Here is an 18,677-nt window from a genome sequence, read left to right on the forward strand (position 1 = left end):
GCCCACTGCAGCTTAAGCGGCAATTTTGTAGCGCGCTATGCATGTGCTTGCTTCAGCCGCCCCCGGGCAATCCCCTTAATGTGTACTTTTTCTCACTGTCATAATTGAGGAGCCGCCCGAGAAGGAGGCCGCGGCACTATCCCCGGGAATGTTCTTCTCTCATAAATTCCGGCCTTACGCCTCGCAAGTGTGCGCCTTTGTACCTCGGCGCGCCTCGTGTTACGAGATATTAGAAAAAATTTTCGCGATTTTTCATGCGCCCTCGACGTCTTGTACTACACCTACGAGAAGTACCCTCGGGCTTCTGACTAATCCGTATGCATAATTTCATCATCGAGAAGGGTCTATTTACTCTATTTCAATTAGCTTATTGTTAGTTTCCACATCACGGACGGCAGTGTTGGTAATTGAAATGTGTTCAAAAAGGTTCTTAAAAGTTGAGTATTAGATTGTTAATAAATTTAATATATGAAATATTAACATATCTAAATATATTGAAAATGTAAAATAATTAATAGTATTAAATAATGTATTTAACATTAAGATGTTAAGTATTATTTTACGAATTAAACTTAGTTCTATTTTATAATGTAACAAAATCTTCGTGATCGAGTAAAAATATCGTTTATGTCAATTATATTATTAACCCTAGCTCGCTACACTCCGGTTCAGCGGACCGTCGGACGTTTTTCGGTTTTCTAATTTTCACATAATAATATAATTTTCTAGTTTCCTTATAATAAAGTTCAATCAGTTTAAATTCAAATTATTTTCTTGACTTGATATTATCATAAACATCTTACTCAGGAGTATGGTAAATTAAGTTCTCGAAAATAAGTGTGGGCGGTTAGCTAGGGTTAATACAAAAATTGATAAAGAAGGCAAAATATAATTAATTATTTAAAATGTTATTAATTATTCGTGATATTTATTAAATTCTTTCTTCAGACTTTTACAGTTCCTGTCCACAGAGTTTGAATTGAAAAAAAAAAAAAAAGAACTAATTTGCAAGATACATAATTTAAGATATAAATAAGATTTATAGGAAAAAAATAATTATTTTACCGCTACGATCAATTAACTTTGCGTGAGATTGTCCAGAAAATACACTCGTACCTTTTGAAAAAATGTGCAAGTCGGATATCTCAAGAATATAACGTTTATTCTCTTTTCTACATAATTTCGATTGAAACAATCTCTCAACGAGCGGTGGCTGTCATGAATTAAAAGTAAGTATCTCGTGATATCTTGGCAGCTTCTTAAAGCAACTTTTAATAAGCTGAGCGAGTAGCTAATTATATTATCTTTACCTTTAGCCTGGCTCCTATTTGGCATATCTTCATAGCGTTTAATTCCCGCTAAACAAATTTCCGATTCGACGGACTTGCAGTAAAATTTTCATTACGATGAAAGATAGAACAAAAGTTCGCGATATGCAAGCTACTTTGCCTCCGAGATGGCATATCTTAAAGTTTATTACAGATATAACATTACGCGATTATGTCATCCTTTTAAAAAGGCAGTTTTTTCCACGATACAATTCAACCTTTTCTATATCTTTAAAGCTCTTGAGACACATTTTACAATTTTTAATAAAAAATACTATATGTACAAATTCCAATTATCAGATTAACATTTATATTTTACACAATATCTAAATTTAAATTCCTTTTTTATTACTATTACAAATGATTAACCGTGATTATTGAAATAAGAAACGAATTTCTCTCGGTTTACCGTCCTAGACATATCTTAATTGTTTTTCTTTAATTACAGAATGTATAAAAAATGAATTTCAGTTTTCGCTATGTTGCTTCGTCTAGATTATACATAAGTCGGTTTAATTCTTGTTCTTTTTATTATCCTTAAATTGTGTCTTGCTTCCACTCTTTCTGAAATGCTTATTGCGCCATTACTGTGGAAACCGTGTACAGGTGTAAATGATGAGAATGTCTGCAGTATATTGAGCTCCGTGGGTTCGCTAAATCCAAATTGATACTCTGTGCAGATCAGTCATTCCTGCGGAAATTCCAGATACATCAATCGCGATAAAGGCGTCATGTTATCTCTCGAGATTAAATCTGAATACTAACGACGTCTCATTCGTCAACAATTAGCAAAAAAGCGAACATGCACGAACGAATCCGCACAATCGCCGGGGATCCGGTTCGGTTCGATCCCCTCGGCGCATCGTCGGCATCGTCGGCGTCGTCGGCGTCGTCGTCGTTCTCGTCAACGTCGTGCTTTTTCCTCATTCCCTCGTCTTTGACATAGCGATCGGCACTTCAGTCCCGGGCACTCTTTTTCCCGCTCGTCAGCCGGTCGAGCACCAAAAAGGAGGACGTTTTGACCGAGGCGCTTTATCGAGGAGCGAGCTGCCCGATCGACAATATCTCGACAATTCACCCTCGAGCGGAACGCTGCCGATTCCGTCCGTTCTCTCCTCCTCACCATCACGTCCCGCCTCCGCCGCTGCAACCTCGTTCTCTCGTCCTTTCGCACTTCTCTTTCTTTCGCCCGTCTCTCATATTTTCCTCATTTTATTTCTCCCCGGAAGGAAAACCGGTAGCCTGTGGCTGCCGTACATTCGCGCCTCCCACTTTTCCGGCGCGGCGGTCCGCATGTATCAAAGGTACATAATAAATTGAATATTATATCCAACGGCGCGAACGATAGGACGAGAGAGAGAAAGAGAGATAAGGAGAAACGAGAGAGAGAGAGAAAGGGGGGGAGCAAAGAGAAGGGGGAAAGGGAAAGGATAGAGAGCTAGGAGAATCAGTGGGAAAGAAGAAAAGCGATACCGTATAGTCCTGCGGGCCTGCGCCATGCGAGTCGAGCGCGTCCCGTCACGACGAGCGTCCCGACGCCGCTCTCTCGACTCGCTCGACGGCGCGACCAGCTCGACGCAGTCAGTACACGCGTCCCGACGCCCGGGAATGCGTCCGTCGACGGAGGTGTAGTTTTGCCGCGCGCGCGGCGCTCACGTTCGTGCGGGTGAAACTCCGCTGAAAAACGTGCAAAATTCGCGGGTCCACTTAAGGAGGGAAGGAGAGAAAAAGTGCGCGAACGAAAGAGCGAAAAAAAAGGGATTTACGCGCGTATATGGCGCGCCGTGTCACACTCTTGCCAGTATAATGCTACACTTTCTTCGCGAGGTAATATTCCTCGATGAAATTATTAATTTTTTTTTTCGTTAGAGTTGACAGTGAAGTTAATTTATTTTTATACACATCTTCCGTCAAACGGTGATATCACGCTCGAGGATTTGAATCCCTTTGGTACAACCGGAGTGAGTTTGACATGTAGATAACAGTCCATTGTCAACACGGATGCGGAGTGGTCTTTGTAATTTGGACGACGCACTATGTGCAAGGTTGAAGTAAAAGACAGGAGAGGGAAGAGATATGCTCACGTTAGCTCGCCATGGTGCAGTTGTAGTGTAGTTGCGTTCTTTTTTGCGTGATAAGTTGCTCCGGCGCTGAACATGGCAGCCGGGATCTCAAATAAAAATCGACGCGAGTACGCGTAAAACCGGTGTTACTCCAACGTTAACGTACACAATATTGTTAAAAGGACGTTTTAGAACATTTTACGCACGCAGTGAGTTATTGCGCTATATTTCACGTTATGCGTGGATGCTACAGAAAGAAAGAGAAAAAAAGAGAGAAAGAGAAATAGAACTTAGATATTCTCTTTTCCCTCCCATGCACCATGTCCATTATACGAGTCGCATACCGAACGTGTTTCTCGTATACAGAAGGGACAGAAGGGAGTATGCGCAAATAAAAATGTGTTTATATACGATGCAGTTTTACGAGGCAAAGTCTACAAGTCAATACATCTGATTACTACTGATTTCGATTCATTTATACTTCAGAAACGAGCGCGAACTCAATTGCTGATTTAAAGTAAATTTAGAATAGAATAATGTTTCTGAATAATTAATATGTTATATCTTTGTATACACAAAACTCTTTCTCGTAAATTTAATTAAATTCCATTTCTTATTTCTTGATAATCTCTGAAAGATTAATCCTCATAGGTATTACATAAGTATCTATAAGTATTTGAACATCTTGATAACTATTTTGCAAATTAAAATTATGTTAAAAAGTAAATATGGAATTATTTTAAAAATATAAAATTTGTTTATCAATTTATACATATATATAGAATAATACGTAAAACTCATCCGTATTTTTAAGAATTAATATTTTATAATTTTTATTCAGAAGAGATCAGTTTTCAACGATGACTGCGCATTGCACGAAATACATCCATTATCGAACTGTTCGTATATGGACATTAAAAATGCATTCGTTCATATCTCCTCAGTCTTGGAAGGAAAAATATATGGCATCTATCTAGATAAATCGAAAGAAGCGAGGAAAAATACTGCACATTTGGAGAAAGCAAGATTAATCGTAAAGAAAATATTAAAATTCGCTTTGTCACAATAAAATGTATTATATTAACATTTCTGATATAGAAAGAAATACAATTTCTTTTGTAATAAAATTATGATATTAACATTTTCCATATAGAAGGAAATATGAAATATATAGATATTTCTTATAATAAAATTACAATGGATTTTTCGAAGAATTATTTAAAAAATTTCATTGTCAGATAACATCCGCTATGAATATTAAATATATTTCTATAAATACTTTCTTTTATATACCGAACATACCGAAATTTCATTTCAATGTTCTCTCATGAGAAACTAAATATCGCATAGCGACGTGATTATACGAATTCACCGTCGTAGAACGTTTAGAGCAATTCTATTCAGATGAAATGATGTTTATGCACGATTTACGTGATATCCGAATTAATTCATTTCCGCACAATACCGGTCACTCATAAAGCAGACATATGTCCGTCCGCGGTATTATGCTGGCTGAAATTATTCTTCGCGTTTATATGGAAGAGAAGCAGAGAGAGGGAGAGGGCGATTCGGTGCGATGCGATAGCCGGAATAAATCACTCAGAGTGATATAACGTCGTCAGTATGAGGAATCGCGGATCACGGAGATTCCTTGCGCGGGGTGGAATCAAATCTGCTCCATTTGGCGATGTGGGGGTGGGATGTATTATCATAAGAAAAAAGATTATTGAGAACCCTGCCCGAGATAAAGTCTGTCCGTAAATTGATCGGTCGCTTGGGAGTTTTTTCGCAACGTCGTTTCGGACGCGCGATTAACTCAGCTTGGATACGATTTTCGGCTGGCACCGATCAATTCGTCGAACGGGAATCGACGAGACGGGCTGAAGAGAACGACTATTAGGGAACGACAGTTTAAGCCCGGCGACTACGCCAGTAAATTCTTTCGTCGTATATCATTTTTTTATATTTTCTATTCGATCGAGCGATAGAGATCAATGTCACTTCGGGTTAGCGTCTCCCGCGTGTTTCACGTATACGTTGCCATTTCATCATATTTTATAACGATCGTTATGTATTCTGCCAATCTCTTGGTATTGATCATGACACAAAACTGTTCGTGTGAAAATGCAATATAGAGGAATTTTAAGTTGAAGTTTAGAAATAAATAGAAACGAAAAAATAAAAAGAGTTTGTGAATAAATCTTCTATGATATATTCTTTATAAAAAAATAAGAAATCAAAACAATATATGTTGTAATTGTCACTTTACTTTCGAAGAATTAATGGATGTATTGCAGCAAAGAAATTTCATTCTTTCTAATTTTATCTCCGATAAAATTTTAGTAATCCTTTAAGATTTAAATAAAATACATTGACACAGTATTTCGGCTTGAATTACATTCGAAGCTAAAAAAATATATCAAATTTAATTATATATTGTAATTTTATATTATATCTGCGCCAAATATAAATGTGACTCGATGCTTTTATAAATTAGAAAAACTTAATATGATAAAACAAATATAATGTTACAAAAACTGGCAATACATATCTAGTTTTCAGACGAAATTTTAAAAAACCCCATTTTTTCTAATAAATTATATTTTTTATTTAAATCACTTCAATTTGTTTATAAAAATAATAAAATCTACAACCGTAACATGACTGCTCTCTCTCTCTCTCTCTCTCTCTCTCTCTCTCTCCCTCTCTCCCTCCCCCTCTCCCTCTCTCTCCCCCCTCCCCAACCCCTCTCTCTCTCTCTGTCTGTCTTTCTTCAGCTTTAATTTTAAGAGTTTTTTTTAACATGTTGAATAAAAGACTTAAAAGAAACGTATGTACCAGGCTTCTCGCTTGCGCTAATCCTTTTTTTCGGAAAATCCTGAAATTCCGCAGTGAAACGAGAACAGGAAACTTTCACAGTCATTATTCCACAGCGAGGAGTGAATTTACGTTCGCGGGAGGAAAATTTGGTCGCGTATAAATCTCCGTGGGGTTCGTGTTTTTCGCTTAGCGTTTCTAGGATTTTAGCATTTTCCCGAACGTGGTTTCTATCGCGCTGCACTGCATAGCAGGACCGATTGGTATTCCGGCTTAGCGGTAACATTCGCCTGACTCTCTTCTTCCCGCGGCGATTGTTTGTCGGCAAACATCCGGGCCGCGGTAAACGCGGCTTAAGAGAGTATAAGAGTACGGAATATTACTTGTACAAGATCGTCTTTATGGATGTTGATATTGCCAATCTCTTCGCGGCGGGTGACTCACGATAATGGCAAAAATCAGATTTATAAGCGCACGCTTTTACTTCACACCTCGTAGAAAATTACCTCTGTAGTAGGTAGCGTCCGATATTACGACGTCGGAAATAAGCAAACGAGAAAAAGAGAGAGTAAATCAGGATTAAACGACAGAAGCGATTCCGGTAATGCAGCGAGTAATGATGAGCCGGGGTAATAAATTCAATAAAGGCGTATGAGAATAATGCATTCGATCGAAGAGACACGAGGCATCCGGAGGATGGATAGGAAAAATATTTTCAATGAAAAAAGGGGAGGGAAAGGAAGAGAGAAAGAGAGGGGAGAGAAAGAGAAAGAGAGAAAGAGAGAGAAATCGAGCTGTGGAAATTACAGCCGCGGAAATGGAGCGAGAATTAAACTCCGTGAGGCGGATTAAAATATTTTCACGCGACGATAATTGAGGAATAAAAGATTTTCGCCGTACTCGAATAAATCAAGCGCCTCTTCGGGGCGCGCGCGGTCCCGGATTTCTCTCTGCCGTATCTTATCGAATCGAGATGCCGCGAAGATATATGTGCGATCCTCAGATGGAACGTGAAAGTACTCCGTCCGTATTGTCGGATTCATAAAATAAAAGAATAGAATAAAAAGAGCAGATGCCTCCCCGACAAGGTTGGTACAAGACGCCTGAATTTATCGGGCATCAAGAGATCGATCGCGATCGATACGTCATGATTTTTACTTTACGACAAGCTGCCGAGGATTAAATTCGAGTGCGCGAGAAGGCGGAAGGAAGACCGTGCGTCAGCCAGATAGAAATAAAATCTCGGTTTAAAATATTTTTTTACAGGCAGATAATCGAACGCCAGAGAGATTTTCGCCCGGCCGGGGAACTAAACTCGGGCTCACCAGCTTGGCCCCGGGTTTTTCCCTTGGCTTTCATCAGATAAAATTGCAAGTGGAGAAGCTGCTTCTAAAGACCGGAGAGGTAAAAAAACCTCGGGGAAGTACCAGTCGGGAAGTGAGGCCGAAATTAAGAGCCAGAGGAAAAGGTGGTGGTGGCGGCGGCGAGTGGTAGTGGCGAAAATTCCGTGATATTCGAAAATGAGAGTATTTTCGCGCGATACAAAAGTGACACAAGCAATCAGCGGGTATATGATATCTCGGATATCTCTCCTCTTTAACCTCAATCTCTCAAAAAAATCACGACGCTCTCGCCGGAAAATCTTTCCCTTCGTCCGGCCCGCGAGGACCATCGATCACACGTAAGCGTGATGGGACAAAGAGCTCATAATCTGACATTGGCGTGCCAGGAGAGGGACGGTGGAGTGACGGTGAGCCAGAGAAAAAAAAAGGGTAGAACCCGTGAAAGAGCGAGGGGTAATGAGCGAGTCGGCGCGAGACAGGACCAAGAGGGGTTTTCATTTGGTCCTGTCGTAAATAAAAATGAGTAGTTACTCGGCGTATAAGCGCGGCGTAGTATAACGCGGCCAAGAGAGGAGCGCTGAATTCCGCCTCGTATATGCGGACTGAAATCTCCGCCGCTAAACGGCCGAGATAGTTATTTACGAGATGGCGTAAAGGGTAGTTGTCCCGCGCGTGTTTCCCTGAAGGGCGACGACCAACGAACGACCGCGTCGCAGCATCCAGGATGTACGACCCAAGTCCGGCAAAACACTTTGACGGTCGATTCTCCTCGTACATTACGTGGAATTGCCGTGAACTTAGTGGCGCGTTTATACGTCCCTTGACAAATGTATCGATCGAGGAAAGAGACAAGGAGAAGCGCGCAAAACGACAAAAAAAAACAACAAAAGATACACGAACGAGAGAAAGAGAGTACGGCGCGTGAACGAGAAGAAAGTTCTTGCAACACGTTAACCGGTTCACCCACCACCGCCTTCGGCGGTTCGAGAGCAGCTAGGGGTGGCCTCGACCCCGGAAAGCTTCGTTTTCTCGCGATAGGCACGGCCGAGGGCACGGCCGATTAAGAGAGTCGTTTACTTTCCTTTACTTTAGTTTATAGTATATAGTTTTTAGTTTATGCGTTGTGTATCTTGTTAGAAATCTTTCCGTTCTCTTAACCTCAAGAGTATTTCCGTCATTATTATTTTGGCACCTTTCCTTTCTCTTTCATTATTGTTTCATATCATGATACAATGAAACTGTTTATCATTAATATCGCACATATTTTCCCGATAGCTTAATATTCTCCTAAGAGATTTTACAAAATGCGAATAGGGAAGAAATTCTATTATCTTAAATTAATAAATAAACATTAAGACTGTTTATTTCTTAACATTAATCTTAAATTTTATTTCTTCCCTATCCGTTTATCTGTAAATTTTGTTCGAAATTCACAAAGAATTACAGTTGTAATATGTTATAAAATTCAACGACATGTAGATATAAAAGACATAGCGAGACACTGTGAGATATAGTGAAACGGACGAGATGCACTGTATCCATTTCAGTGAGATTTTCAAAATTGGGCTTTTTCAAGTATCATCCTCATCAATAAAATGTTGTTTTGCTTTTCCCAAAATTGGCTTTTTGACGTATAAATCGATACAACAGCGGAAAAAATATTTTTCAAGTTTTACGTAAAAATACAAAAGCTGCACTAGCATCTCCAATAATTTCAACAACGTTACACATCTCTCACACACACATTGCTGATATAACCGACTTTAGCTCTAATAATTGTAATTAAGGTTTCAATGTTCCGGAAACATAATATGTTGTGTAATATAAAGCACTGTGTTTTAATATATCTTTAAATAACAATTGCTTGTTTCAATACACACATTCAAACATTTTGGAACAATTCGCAAACATTACGCGAGTATGCTATTATCCTGCGGTTTCAATTCATTTTGTATTTTCATGATTAATTAATTAATTAATTAATTATCGTACATTTGGAGTATTAATCAGAATGCACCATAATATCTCACGTTATTGTACATTGCACCTTGCAACAATTATCGTGGGTTAATCGTATCCAAAGTGCAATAAACGTCGGAAAATTTCCTCGTATTTCTTTGTAGTAAAGTCCAAGATGTAAGGAGAGAAATAGAGAGAGAGATAGAGAAAGAGAGACGGAACGCGCGGGTTGACAGAGAACGCGATGGTTTGTTATTCTCGTTCAAGCTTTTCTTTCGTTCTTTTCAGAATGAGGGTGGCACGGCTATTACTGTGCTGCGTACTTCTCGAAGACTACAGCACCAATCTCGGCGGAACGGCAATTACCAGTGACGCCATGCGCCAAGACGGCTCCTCGTCCGCGACGAATCCGACGCTATCAGGTACATACCCGTATATATACTCATCTGCATATTGCCAGCTGGTTTTTCCTTTTCTCACTCTTTTCCGCGTCGCGCAGACGGAAATTCTCGTCAGCGTTAATGGCACGTGCCGAGGAATGCGAGCGAGCAAATATCCCGTATTACCGTCGGAAAAATAAAGGACACTCGCGTCTCTCGCTTTAAGTATCTTTTACCCTCGGTCCCCTCCAATAAACATTGGTAAATGTTCGGAGGGTTCCTCCCTCGAATATCTTTCGACTTAACATACAGCAGGGTTCGCAAGATTATTCCTTGTGCTAAAATGTATCCTGCTTAAATTACAGTTTATATTCGACGCGAGTACAAATTATCTCCCGTTACTTGACATAATATGCTAATTGATATTAATTTGCGACATAAAAGTAGAAACAAATGAAATATTATTATCATTTCAGCACGTCTCATTCGTATATAGATTACTAAAAATACAATTTATTTAATTTATGTTTGACATTTAATATATTAATATTTATGTTTGTTTTCACAAATTATGTAAATAACAAATACCTTCATCATATTCGTTTAATGAATTTCGATAACAGATATAATTTAGGATTTTTTAAATATATTAAATAATTCTTCTCAACAAATTTTTTGAACATTAAATAATTCTCCTACAATCACTATTGAAATTTAATTCATATAAAACAAGATAATCTAGTATAATTTTATATAAGTCAAGTCTGTAAGCGATATAAAAAAAGAAAGAACTCGATTTTCCAAATATTTAACTTACCGTGCGAATCATAATTTCGTTTCTTTACAATCATGATAACGGTGATACGGAGGTTATCTCCTCTAAAGTGCGTCGGTGCAGCTTTTCAATTATTTGATAAGATCGCGTGTTTCTCTCGTGTCGATGATCGGGGTATTTGACCGGCAATAATCGGGGTAAAAGGAATCACTTCGTGTTGCGTGCCGACTCGTAAATAAATGCCATAACGTCACGTGTTTCCTACACGAGCCGGTATCCACTCCGCGACGTCTGAAGGGTTTCCCCGCGGAGCATATAAAGCTTTGTGAAAAATCTGAATAATGCATTGTGAAATATTATCTATACGTGGTAGATTTATACGGTGTTGCACCAGCGATACGTTGCCTTTATCACAGAGCCCGATAATGTTTGGCGAAGAAAGGGAGAAAAATTTCCTCACGCAAATCTCGATCCGACACAGCGTAGCTTAAACGGCTTAAATCAGCTTTCCGTTTAAACAAACAGAAAGTGTATCAAGACTAATTTAATTTTCATCACGGCACGCAGTCACACGAAAATTTACTATTTATTCAACTGAGTTTTTTCAGAGCTTAGTAAAATTTTATGCACTGAATATATCAACAATTATAGAGTGAAATTACTTTCATTATATTACTACAAATGTAATTCAAAATGCAGTTACGTTTTTCGTATTACAAACAACCGGATAATATAATCAGCTTTTCGCAAATTCCCCAAAGGACTTCTGTTACTTCATTTTTGATCATGCATCGATCTACCGTATAATCTCTGAAAACCGTGCGTAATTATCAGCGTGTAAACTCAAATACTTTAATTTAATGGGAAAATACATGTCATAAACTCGTAAAGCTCGTAAAATATTTCAAAGAGTATAACTGGTGTTGGATGTAGCAGTGAGTTTGCGGAGTAAACTCGATGCATGCAGATTTCATGCTCGTTTATTTTTGCGGATTGTTCAGAAATCGCGGCTTACAAACTCGTCGGATCACCTTCATTTTTTTCCCTCTTTCGCGATTTCTACAGTCGGGAGCGCATTATCGCTATCGCGATACTTCATAAAGCTAATCGTCAGTGCATTCAGAGATATGTGGTCGGGAAATCTACATGTGTCAAAGCGACAGTACATGATATCCGTGTTATTCTTAATCGTTGACATTGCAATAAAAATAGTGAAAGCAAACATACATTATCAATTATCACGCGTACTCATATACATATATACAGTAACGTTTTATATAAAAATAATTTTATATATACTACAACAATATAGTAATATAGAAACAATATTACCTATAGTAAATACAATATATAAAATTATTCATTACATTTTTAATAACTTGTAAACATGATTAATATATTTCTTGCGAGCAAAATTTTGTCACGAAAACTCTCAGTCGCGCGTATCTTACAGTTTGTTAGCGCTAAAGCGCAAAATCACCCGTAAAAGAAAAGAAAAGAAAAGTATACGGAACTTTATCAGAGGTTGATCACGAGAGGAGAAACGTAAACGAGAACTAGAGAAGAATGGAGCCGCGCGGAGAACGTCCTATTTGGTGGGGAATTGTCGACGTCGACGTCGACGTCGTCGCCGTCGTCGTCGTTGCGTCCGAAGTTGAAGTGGTTCTAGTCCGGCCCGGCATTGCAACCGGGTCCATGCCGGTTAGTTCGCCAAGTTTTTCCTTTGAGGATGAAAGATATTAATTAAACTGTCACAGACACGGTAGCATGCGCGCGCGCGCGCACGCGAAACCCCCTGCCCAACTTTATTTCGCCACTTATAAGTTTACCACTTAGGCGCCAGCGTATGCGAGCGTGCAGGCGGGCCGCTGCAAGTCGTCCTTTTACGAATCTAACGCATGATATTTATGCGCACGATAGACGGAATAGACGGAATATCATGGCAAGGCACGCGAAAACGTGACGTATGCATGCAGAAGGATTGGCCAATTTATGCGTCAGCAAGCGTGCCTGAAAGATGCACGTCAGAAACAGACAGGTCGTTTATACATTCTTTTCTTCTTTTTTTTCTCTCTCCCTCTTTATCTTCTTTTTATTTATACTTTGTATATCTGTTCTCGACAAGCGCATTTCAATTACAACTATGTGCAATAGGATGATATGCAAATTTTCAAAATTGCAGGAAGTATAGTTTAAAGTTAAGCTTTAGGGGAAATTGTTTCACTCTCCAATAAAAAATATCATTTAAATCGTTAAAGTTATAGATCATCGTATATTTTAGATTCTATAACTGTCATTTAAATTTTCTTATCTTTTTCATATATTTTAGTTAAATATTTAAAAAGGAAATGTCTACGTATAATAAATGACTCTTCTACCTATCTGCCGTTCTCTTTATTTAACTTCACCTACTTATTCAACACTTTCTGACAACTGACGGCGGTTCCGCTTAACATTTCGATAACCGATAACTGATAGGTGAAACTAGAACACCGTGTAAAAAGATGAGAACAAAATGCGTACTAAAGCGAAATTTGCTAAGAGCAATCCTTTGTACCGATCCTGTTCAGAACAGGTGAAGTTTCATGCTTTCAAACGAAGGGAAAAATATCTGCAAGCGAGACTTGCTAATAACTATGTGTCGCGTTAATAATTACATGTAAATGTAGAGGATATTCATCTATCGTCAAAAATTAGTGCAATAATTGAACGTAAACTCGGAGCGAAATAAAGTAGAGTCGGATACATTTACAATTAGAATTCGATCGCTATTAAATACTTGGTAAAAAACTATAAAGAGAAAAAAATTGATCTTTACAAAAAGATCGACTTGTTTTTATATTTTTAATATATTCTTTTTTTATCCTAGTCTTAATATATAGCGTAAAACCGTAGCGCTGATATGTTAAATAAATAATTAACATAAAAGATTATAAGAATTATTAAATTATTTAATTAAATATTTCTTGTAAGGCAAGAATTTTCCAAGCGTATTATTAGTATTTCGTTTAAAATCACTTGAAATATTTCGTACATACCTTCCTTTCTATGTCAAATCGTACCTATGCCATATTAAAATAATAATATAATTTTTAAAAGATATAATTTCTTAAAAAAAATCAATAATAAATCACTTTTCTTGATTAATTAAGCTCTCACGAAATTAACTAAAAGATTGCAAAAACATAACTCAGAAAATATGCGATGTGACGCTCCATGATATGAAAGGATAGGAGCAGTCGATATATCGGATGTGTTGATTTCATTCGTGCAATGATTAAGAGATGATGTAATGCAAGTTGCATAGCGCTGCTATCATTCGCTTCGGATAGTGTAATGATCTTATCTATCAAATGCCACGGTACGCGCGTGATGTCAGATCCTCGTGTGTAATATACTCGTACGTGTCTATCTCCGTAATACGTGACGTCGCAATACGTCTGCCTATTCGCACTGTGATATCATTCCAGATAGTTCATAATACGGATACATTGCGGGCAAGTAGAAACAGAGCTTTGCTTCTGTTGCTTTAACCGAACCGGCACATAAATAAATACATTTTACGTAAAATCTTGAGATGGCGATAAATAGAAAGCTATCTAGCCGTATGTCGCAGCTCGAGAAGAATATTTATGCAAATCTTCTTGCAAATCTGTGGCGAAATGTTAAAATTTAAAGCTGTAAATGAAGTTACGATTGTGAAAGCAAATTAATCAATTAATTATTATTTGGACAAACCACTAATTATTCACAATACACACTGGGATTATTATACGAACAAAATGACAATAGAATCTTCAAACAGTAATTCGTAAAATAGATATTTGTCAAATACGGCTGCAAACAACTCGGCGACCATGAATACGGATGTATAATTAATCGCGCTTTCAGCCAGAGATTGAAAATAATCCGTGATTACCTCCGGCGATTAAAATATTAAACGAAAACCGGCTTTACATTCAAAGTAAGCACGGTAAAATTCCAGAAATATTACTCTGGTCGTCAGAAGGGCGATTAAGACGCGAGATTAAAGTTTCGCATTTAGCGTCACAGGTGCGACACAGGCACCATTCTCCGATAGTATTCCACGGGGATACCTTTAGACGTCAGCGTATGCTATATAACGGTATATATATATATATTTATATGTACATATATGTAAATATGTATGTATGTAGGTATATATGTATGTATGTACTCGTGTCCACGGTATAGCGGGCAAAACGTGTGTTTCGTTATCGTAGTTAACTGCGTTTACACAACACATTCTGTACGGCTTCGACCATCGTCTCGAGGTCGCGTAGCCATTCGCATCTGAGCACTCCTGTTAACGCTGAGGAAGCTTCGACGTAACGTGTAACGTTAAGGACGTTGTACCATGTATAGAACCAATTACATTTGCGATTATATAGGTATACATCAGCGCGGGGACATATGCAATTGCGAATATACAGGCACTCGTATATCTTCCCTCGAGTATTCAATTGTCGTGAACAAATTCGAAATTGAGCGGACCGACAATTCGCCCCCTTAACAAAAGATCCCTTAAAAGATCTCTTCGCTTTATAGCCATTTAATTTTTAACATATCGCAATAACGAAGTACTAATTCTTTTTGAAATGCGCAACTTAATGGCAAAATTTCTTTTCGTCGCTGATTGAAAAATGCAGTGAAATGAGATTTAATAAGTGCGATTTAACGAAAGAAGTTTTTGTTTCAGTAGTCTGATTTATAAACGGAACTTTTCGCGGGGGTTTTATTTCACGCCGCTGCGGGGTATGTTTAGATGTAGCGCTAATTAGCGCGCTAATTAGAAAGCTGTTGCAGTGCAAAATATGCGAGTCCTTATCGTATCATTTATGATTAAAAAATAAACGCTTGAGATTTATGACGCCGACAGCGTCTGAAAAGGATTTAAATTACGCGGAAAAAAGCGAGATTTGTTATTTGCGCATCATCTGTGAACTTTGATTTTACGAAGAATCCTCGACCGTTAACGCCGGATAATCCGGAAATTATCGACAACACCGAAACAATCGCTCCTCGTAGTTGGTAGTAACTTCCGCAAGTCAGAGAAAGTGCGTAACTCCCGAGACACTCTATATCGCACCCTATATCACACTACACGACCAGCGTCGCGCGCGTGTTTGCACGGAAGGTATGTGCTTAATATTAATATGTGCTATATGCCCTACACACCCATACGCCCGAATGAGAAATAGTTTCAAGTATAGTTTCTCGCTCGCGCTCACGTACGTAGTAATCTTCTTACACGTAAGGACGCGCGCTCGGGTGCGGGCATACGTGAGCGAGCTGGTATTAAAGGAACGAAGGAGCGTGAGGTGAATCGCGAGTGCGTAATATACGCGTATACATGTTATTTGCGTGCACGCATACCAACGCGTATACGTTTGCGCTGCACGTGCACGTGCACACGCATGTGCATCCATTGTCCGAGACCGAAGTTACACATAAATACAATTTCGCGCACACACTTCCTCGCGCTTATGGTCGGACGATAAAAAATGTTGGCAGTTGCGGTCACATTTTTACAGCTCTGTGCCTCCCGTGCGAAAATTCCCGCACGCACTTGGCCGGCGCGCCGTGCACGGCTGTCTTCCCGCGCGCAAAAATATCGCTTCTATTAATGCTGAAATATTTAATTTCCCGCATGTGGACAGACAGATGGTAGCCGTGTTTATTGCAACAAGTAGAATCCTCTCGTAGGGAGAGGGGAAAGGGACCACTCCAAATTCGCATCCGTGCTCCGCGTAATAGATACTTTGTTAACGAAAACGCTGAAACACTCTAATAATTTTTGTGCTCCACACGAATGAAATGAAGCGGCTTACGCGAATTATGTTCTAACGATGCTGGCACATAATGTGCAACGTCTGCGTATAACACAATACCGTCGTGCAGTTAATCTCAGGCAGTTTACAAACTAAACTCCTAAACTACTAATACTAGACATATAGCAAGCCCTTGATTTTCAGTTAATTTCAAGTAGAGAAGTGAAATTTACTTAAACAGAATTTTGCCCACCATTGGGTGGAATATTATTATATGTATTATATGGAGCGTAAAGAAATGATGTAAAAAACAACATCAACAGCTTCACGCTGCAGGCGCAGCGGAGGGAATTTATATTAATTTTCTTTGTCGAGCGCTTTTGCCTATCAGAATAATGGATTCGGTTACGTCACCTCGGCATCGCTCAATGTCGATCGCGTTTCCGCGCGAGAAACGAGAAAGAAAAGCCATCGAAACGGCCGTTCAAGGCGCTCGATCGAGCGCGTTGAGCGCTTGTAAATTTCTCGTTGACTCCGGTAAACTTTTCACCGCCGCTGCCGTCTCAGGACGGTGCACATTTCCGCGGCGTATTAACCGATCGACCGAGCGAGGCAACGCGACGTGCATATTGTGTAACGCGATCGTGTGCACCGACTTGCATACGATCGTACCCGGGGTGTATCGGTATGCATGTAATGTTAAGGTACAGACGTATATACACATAGACATAGTGCTCTAACAGGCGGGAAACCTCCGTGTTCCGCATGTGTGATCTTACTAATTTCCGGGATCAAACCTTGTCCCCGAGAGGGATGGATTGAAGATGGGAATCGTGGCAAGCGAGAGACGCGCCAACAGGGAAAGAACGAGAGAGTGAAGCAAAGACAGAGAGAGAGAGAGAGAGAGAGGGAGATTCGGATAGGTGAGGATGGCATGGACGTGAACTCGATTAATTAAACTTCGAATTCGCGCCGCTTCGCGGAAATGGAATTATCGCGGCGTAGTCGACGGCAGCGGCAGCGGCAAATGCATCGGTTTTGGGGACAGCGAGCCGCCGCGTCGACACCAGCATCACCACCACCAGAAGGGTGGTTACGTCTGAAACGGGGATCCAACGGCGGTAGGTATTTGGAGATCGAAGTAACAGCTTGCGCCTGTGGAAAGAGCGCGGTGGGAAGGATGTGGAATGGCAAACTAACGCAAGCCGACGATATATATTTACGGCCCAAAAGCGCGGCGCGGCGCGGTGCGATAGAGAAAAGTTTCGGCAGGGATTCGAGCCGTGAGAATTTAAAATCCCGCGAATCTGGCTAAGACCGACGGACTTTTCTCCTCCCTCGACTTCGAGTGGCGTTTCAATAATCCGCTTTGGTATCGCGCCGCTTAGCCTCCGCCGAAGCGAGGAAGAGCCGGGCAGGCGTTTATTAGGTTCTCAAGTCGAGTTCTCTTTGCCGTTGATCGATTGCCGACATCCGCCGTGAGTTGTGAGAAATACCGATTTCTCTCGCCCGTTACACGTGTATACCAAAATCACTTGGAAAATTGCCCACGTCACGTCTGCGATCGCTCGCGATTTTCTCTTCGGAAATAAGGGAGTTCTGGTTATAAATTTGAAATACATGAAACTTGAAATAAGGTACGGTCGAGGTATAAATATTCTCACTATGTTTCTTCGCTCAATATGCCAAAGGGCATATTGTTACTAAAATTTAATTTCATTATACATCTATTATTATCACCGATTACGTATGCTTTTTATGCAATATATTTCATGTAATTTATTTTCTAGGTTCTAAAATTTCCACATTTTTGTGTTCAATATTCTGTAGATAATTTAAAAAATGCAATAAATTAAAATGCCTGAAAAATGTCTGTAAATAATTAATGGAAAAAGATCAGTATTTATCTATGTATATATACGCATGTAATATATATAATTATGTAATATATAAATTATATAATTAACCCTATTCACTCCAACCGTTTTTGCCGCACTTTTAATCCTCGCATCATAACTCACGAACGAATTGACGAAATTTAATGTTCCAAAGCGCAAATTAAAGCTACTACTTTTAGCTTTAATTTGCGCTTCAGAACATTAAATTTCGTCAATTCGTTCGTGAGTTATGATGCGAGGATTAGAAACTCGTGGGGACACGAAGGGCTGGTTGGAGTGAATAGGGTTAATTATAATATCAATAATTAACCGTATTTTAAGC

The 18,677-nt window shown here is 39.3% G+C and overlaps 1 protein-coding gene across 1 annotated transcript in view; it reads left to right on the top strand.

Annotated features, from left to right (window-relative positions):
* The first annotated feature begins 2,918 nt into the window (after positions 1 to 2,918).
* The window catches only part of LOC112462647 (polycomb protein Sfmbt-like), a 57,481-nt gene continuing 41,722 nt past the window's right edge, over positions 2,919 to 18,677 (top strand). The window contains 2 exon segments of the mRNA XM_025028534.1: positions 2,919 to 3,155; positions 9,799 to 9,932. Of these exon segments, the coding sequence (XP_024884302.1) occupies positions 9,800 to 9,932 (133 nt within the window). The 5' untranslated portion in view covers positions 2,919 to 3,155; position 9,799.

This window comes from Temnothorax curvispinosus, unplaced genomic scaffold (genome assembly GCF_003070985.1).
Source record: "Temnothorax curvispinosus isolate PA1 unplaced genomic scaffold, ASM307098v1 QBEX01012642.1, whole genome shotgun sequence".
Taxonomy (NCBI): Eukaryota; Metazoa; Arthropoda; class Insecta; order Hymenoptera; family Formicidae; genus Temnothorax; species Temnothorax curvispinosus.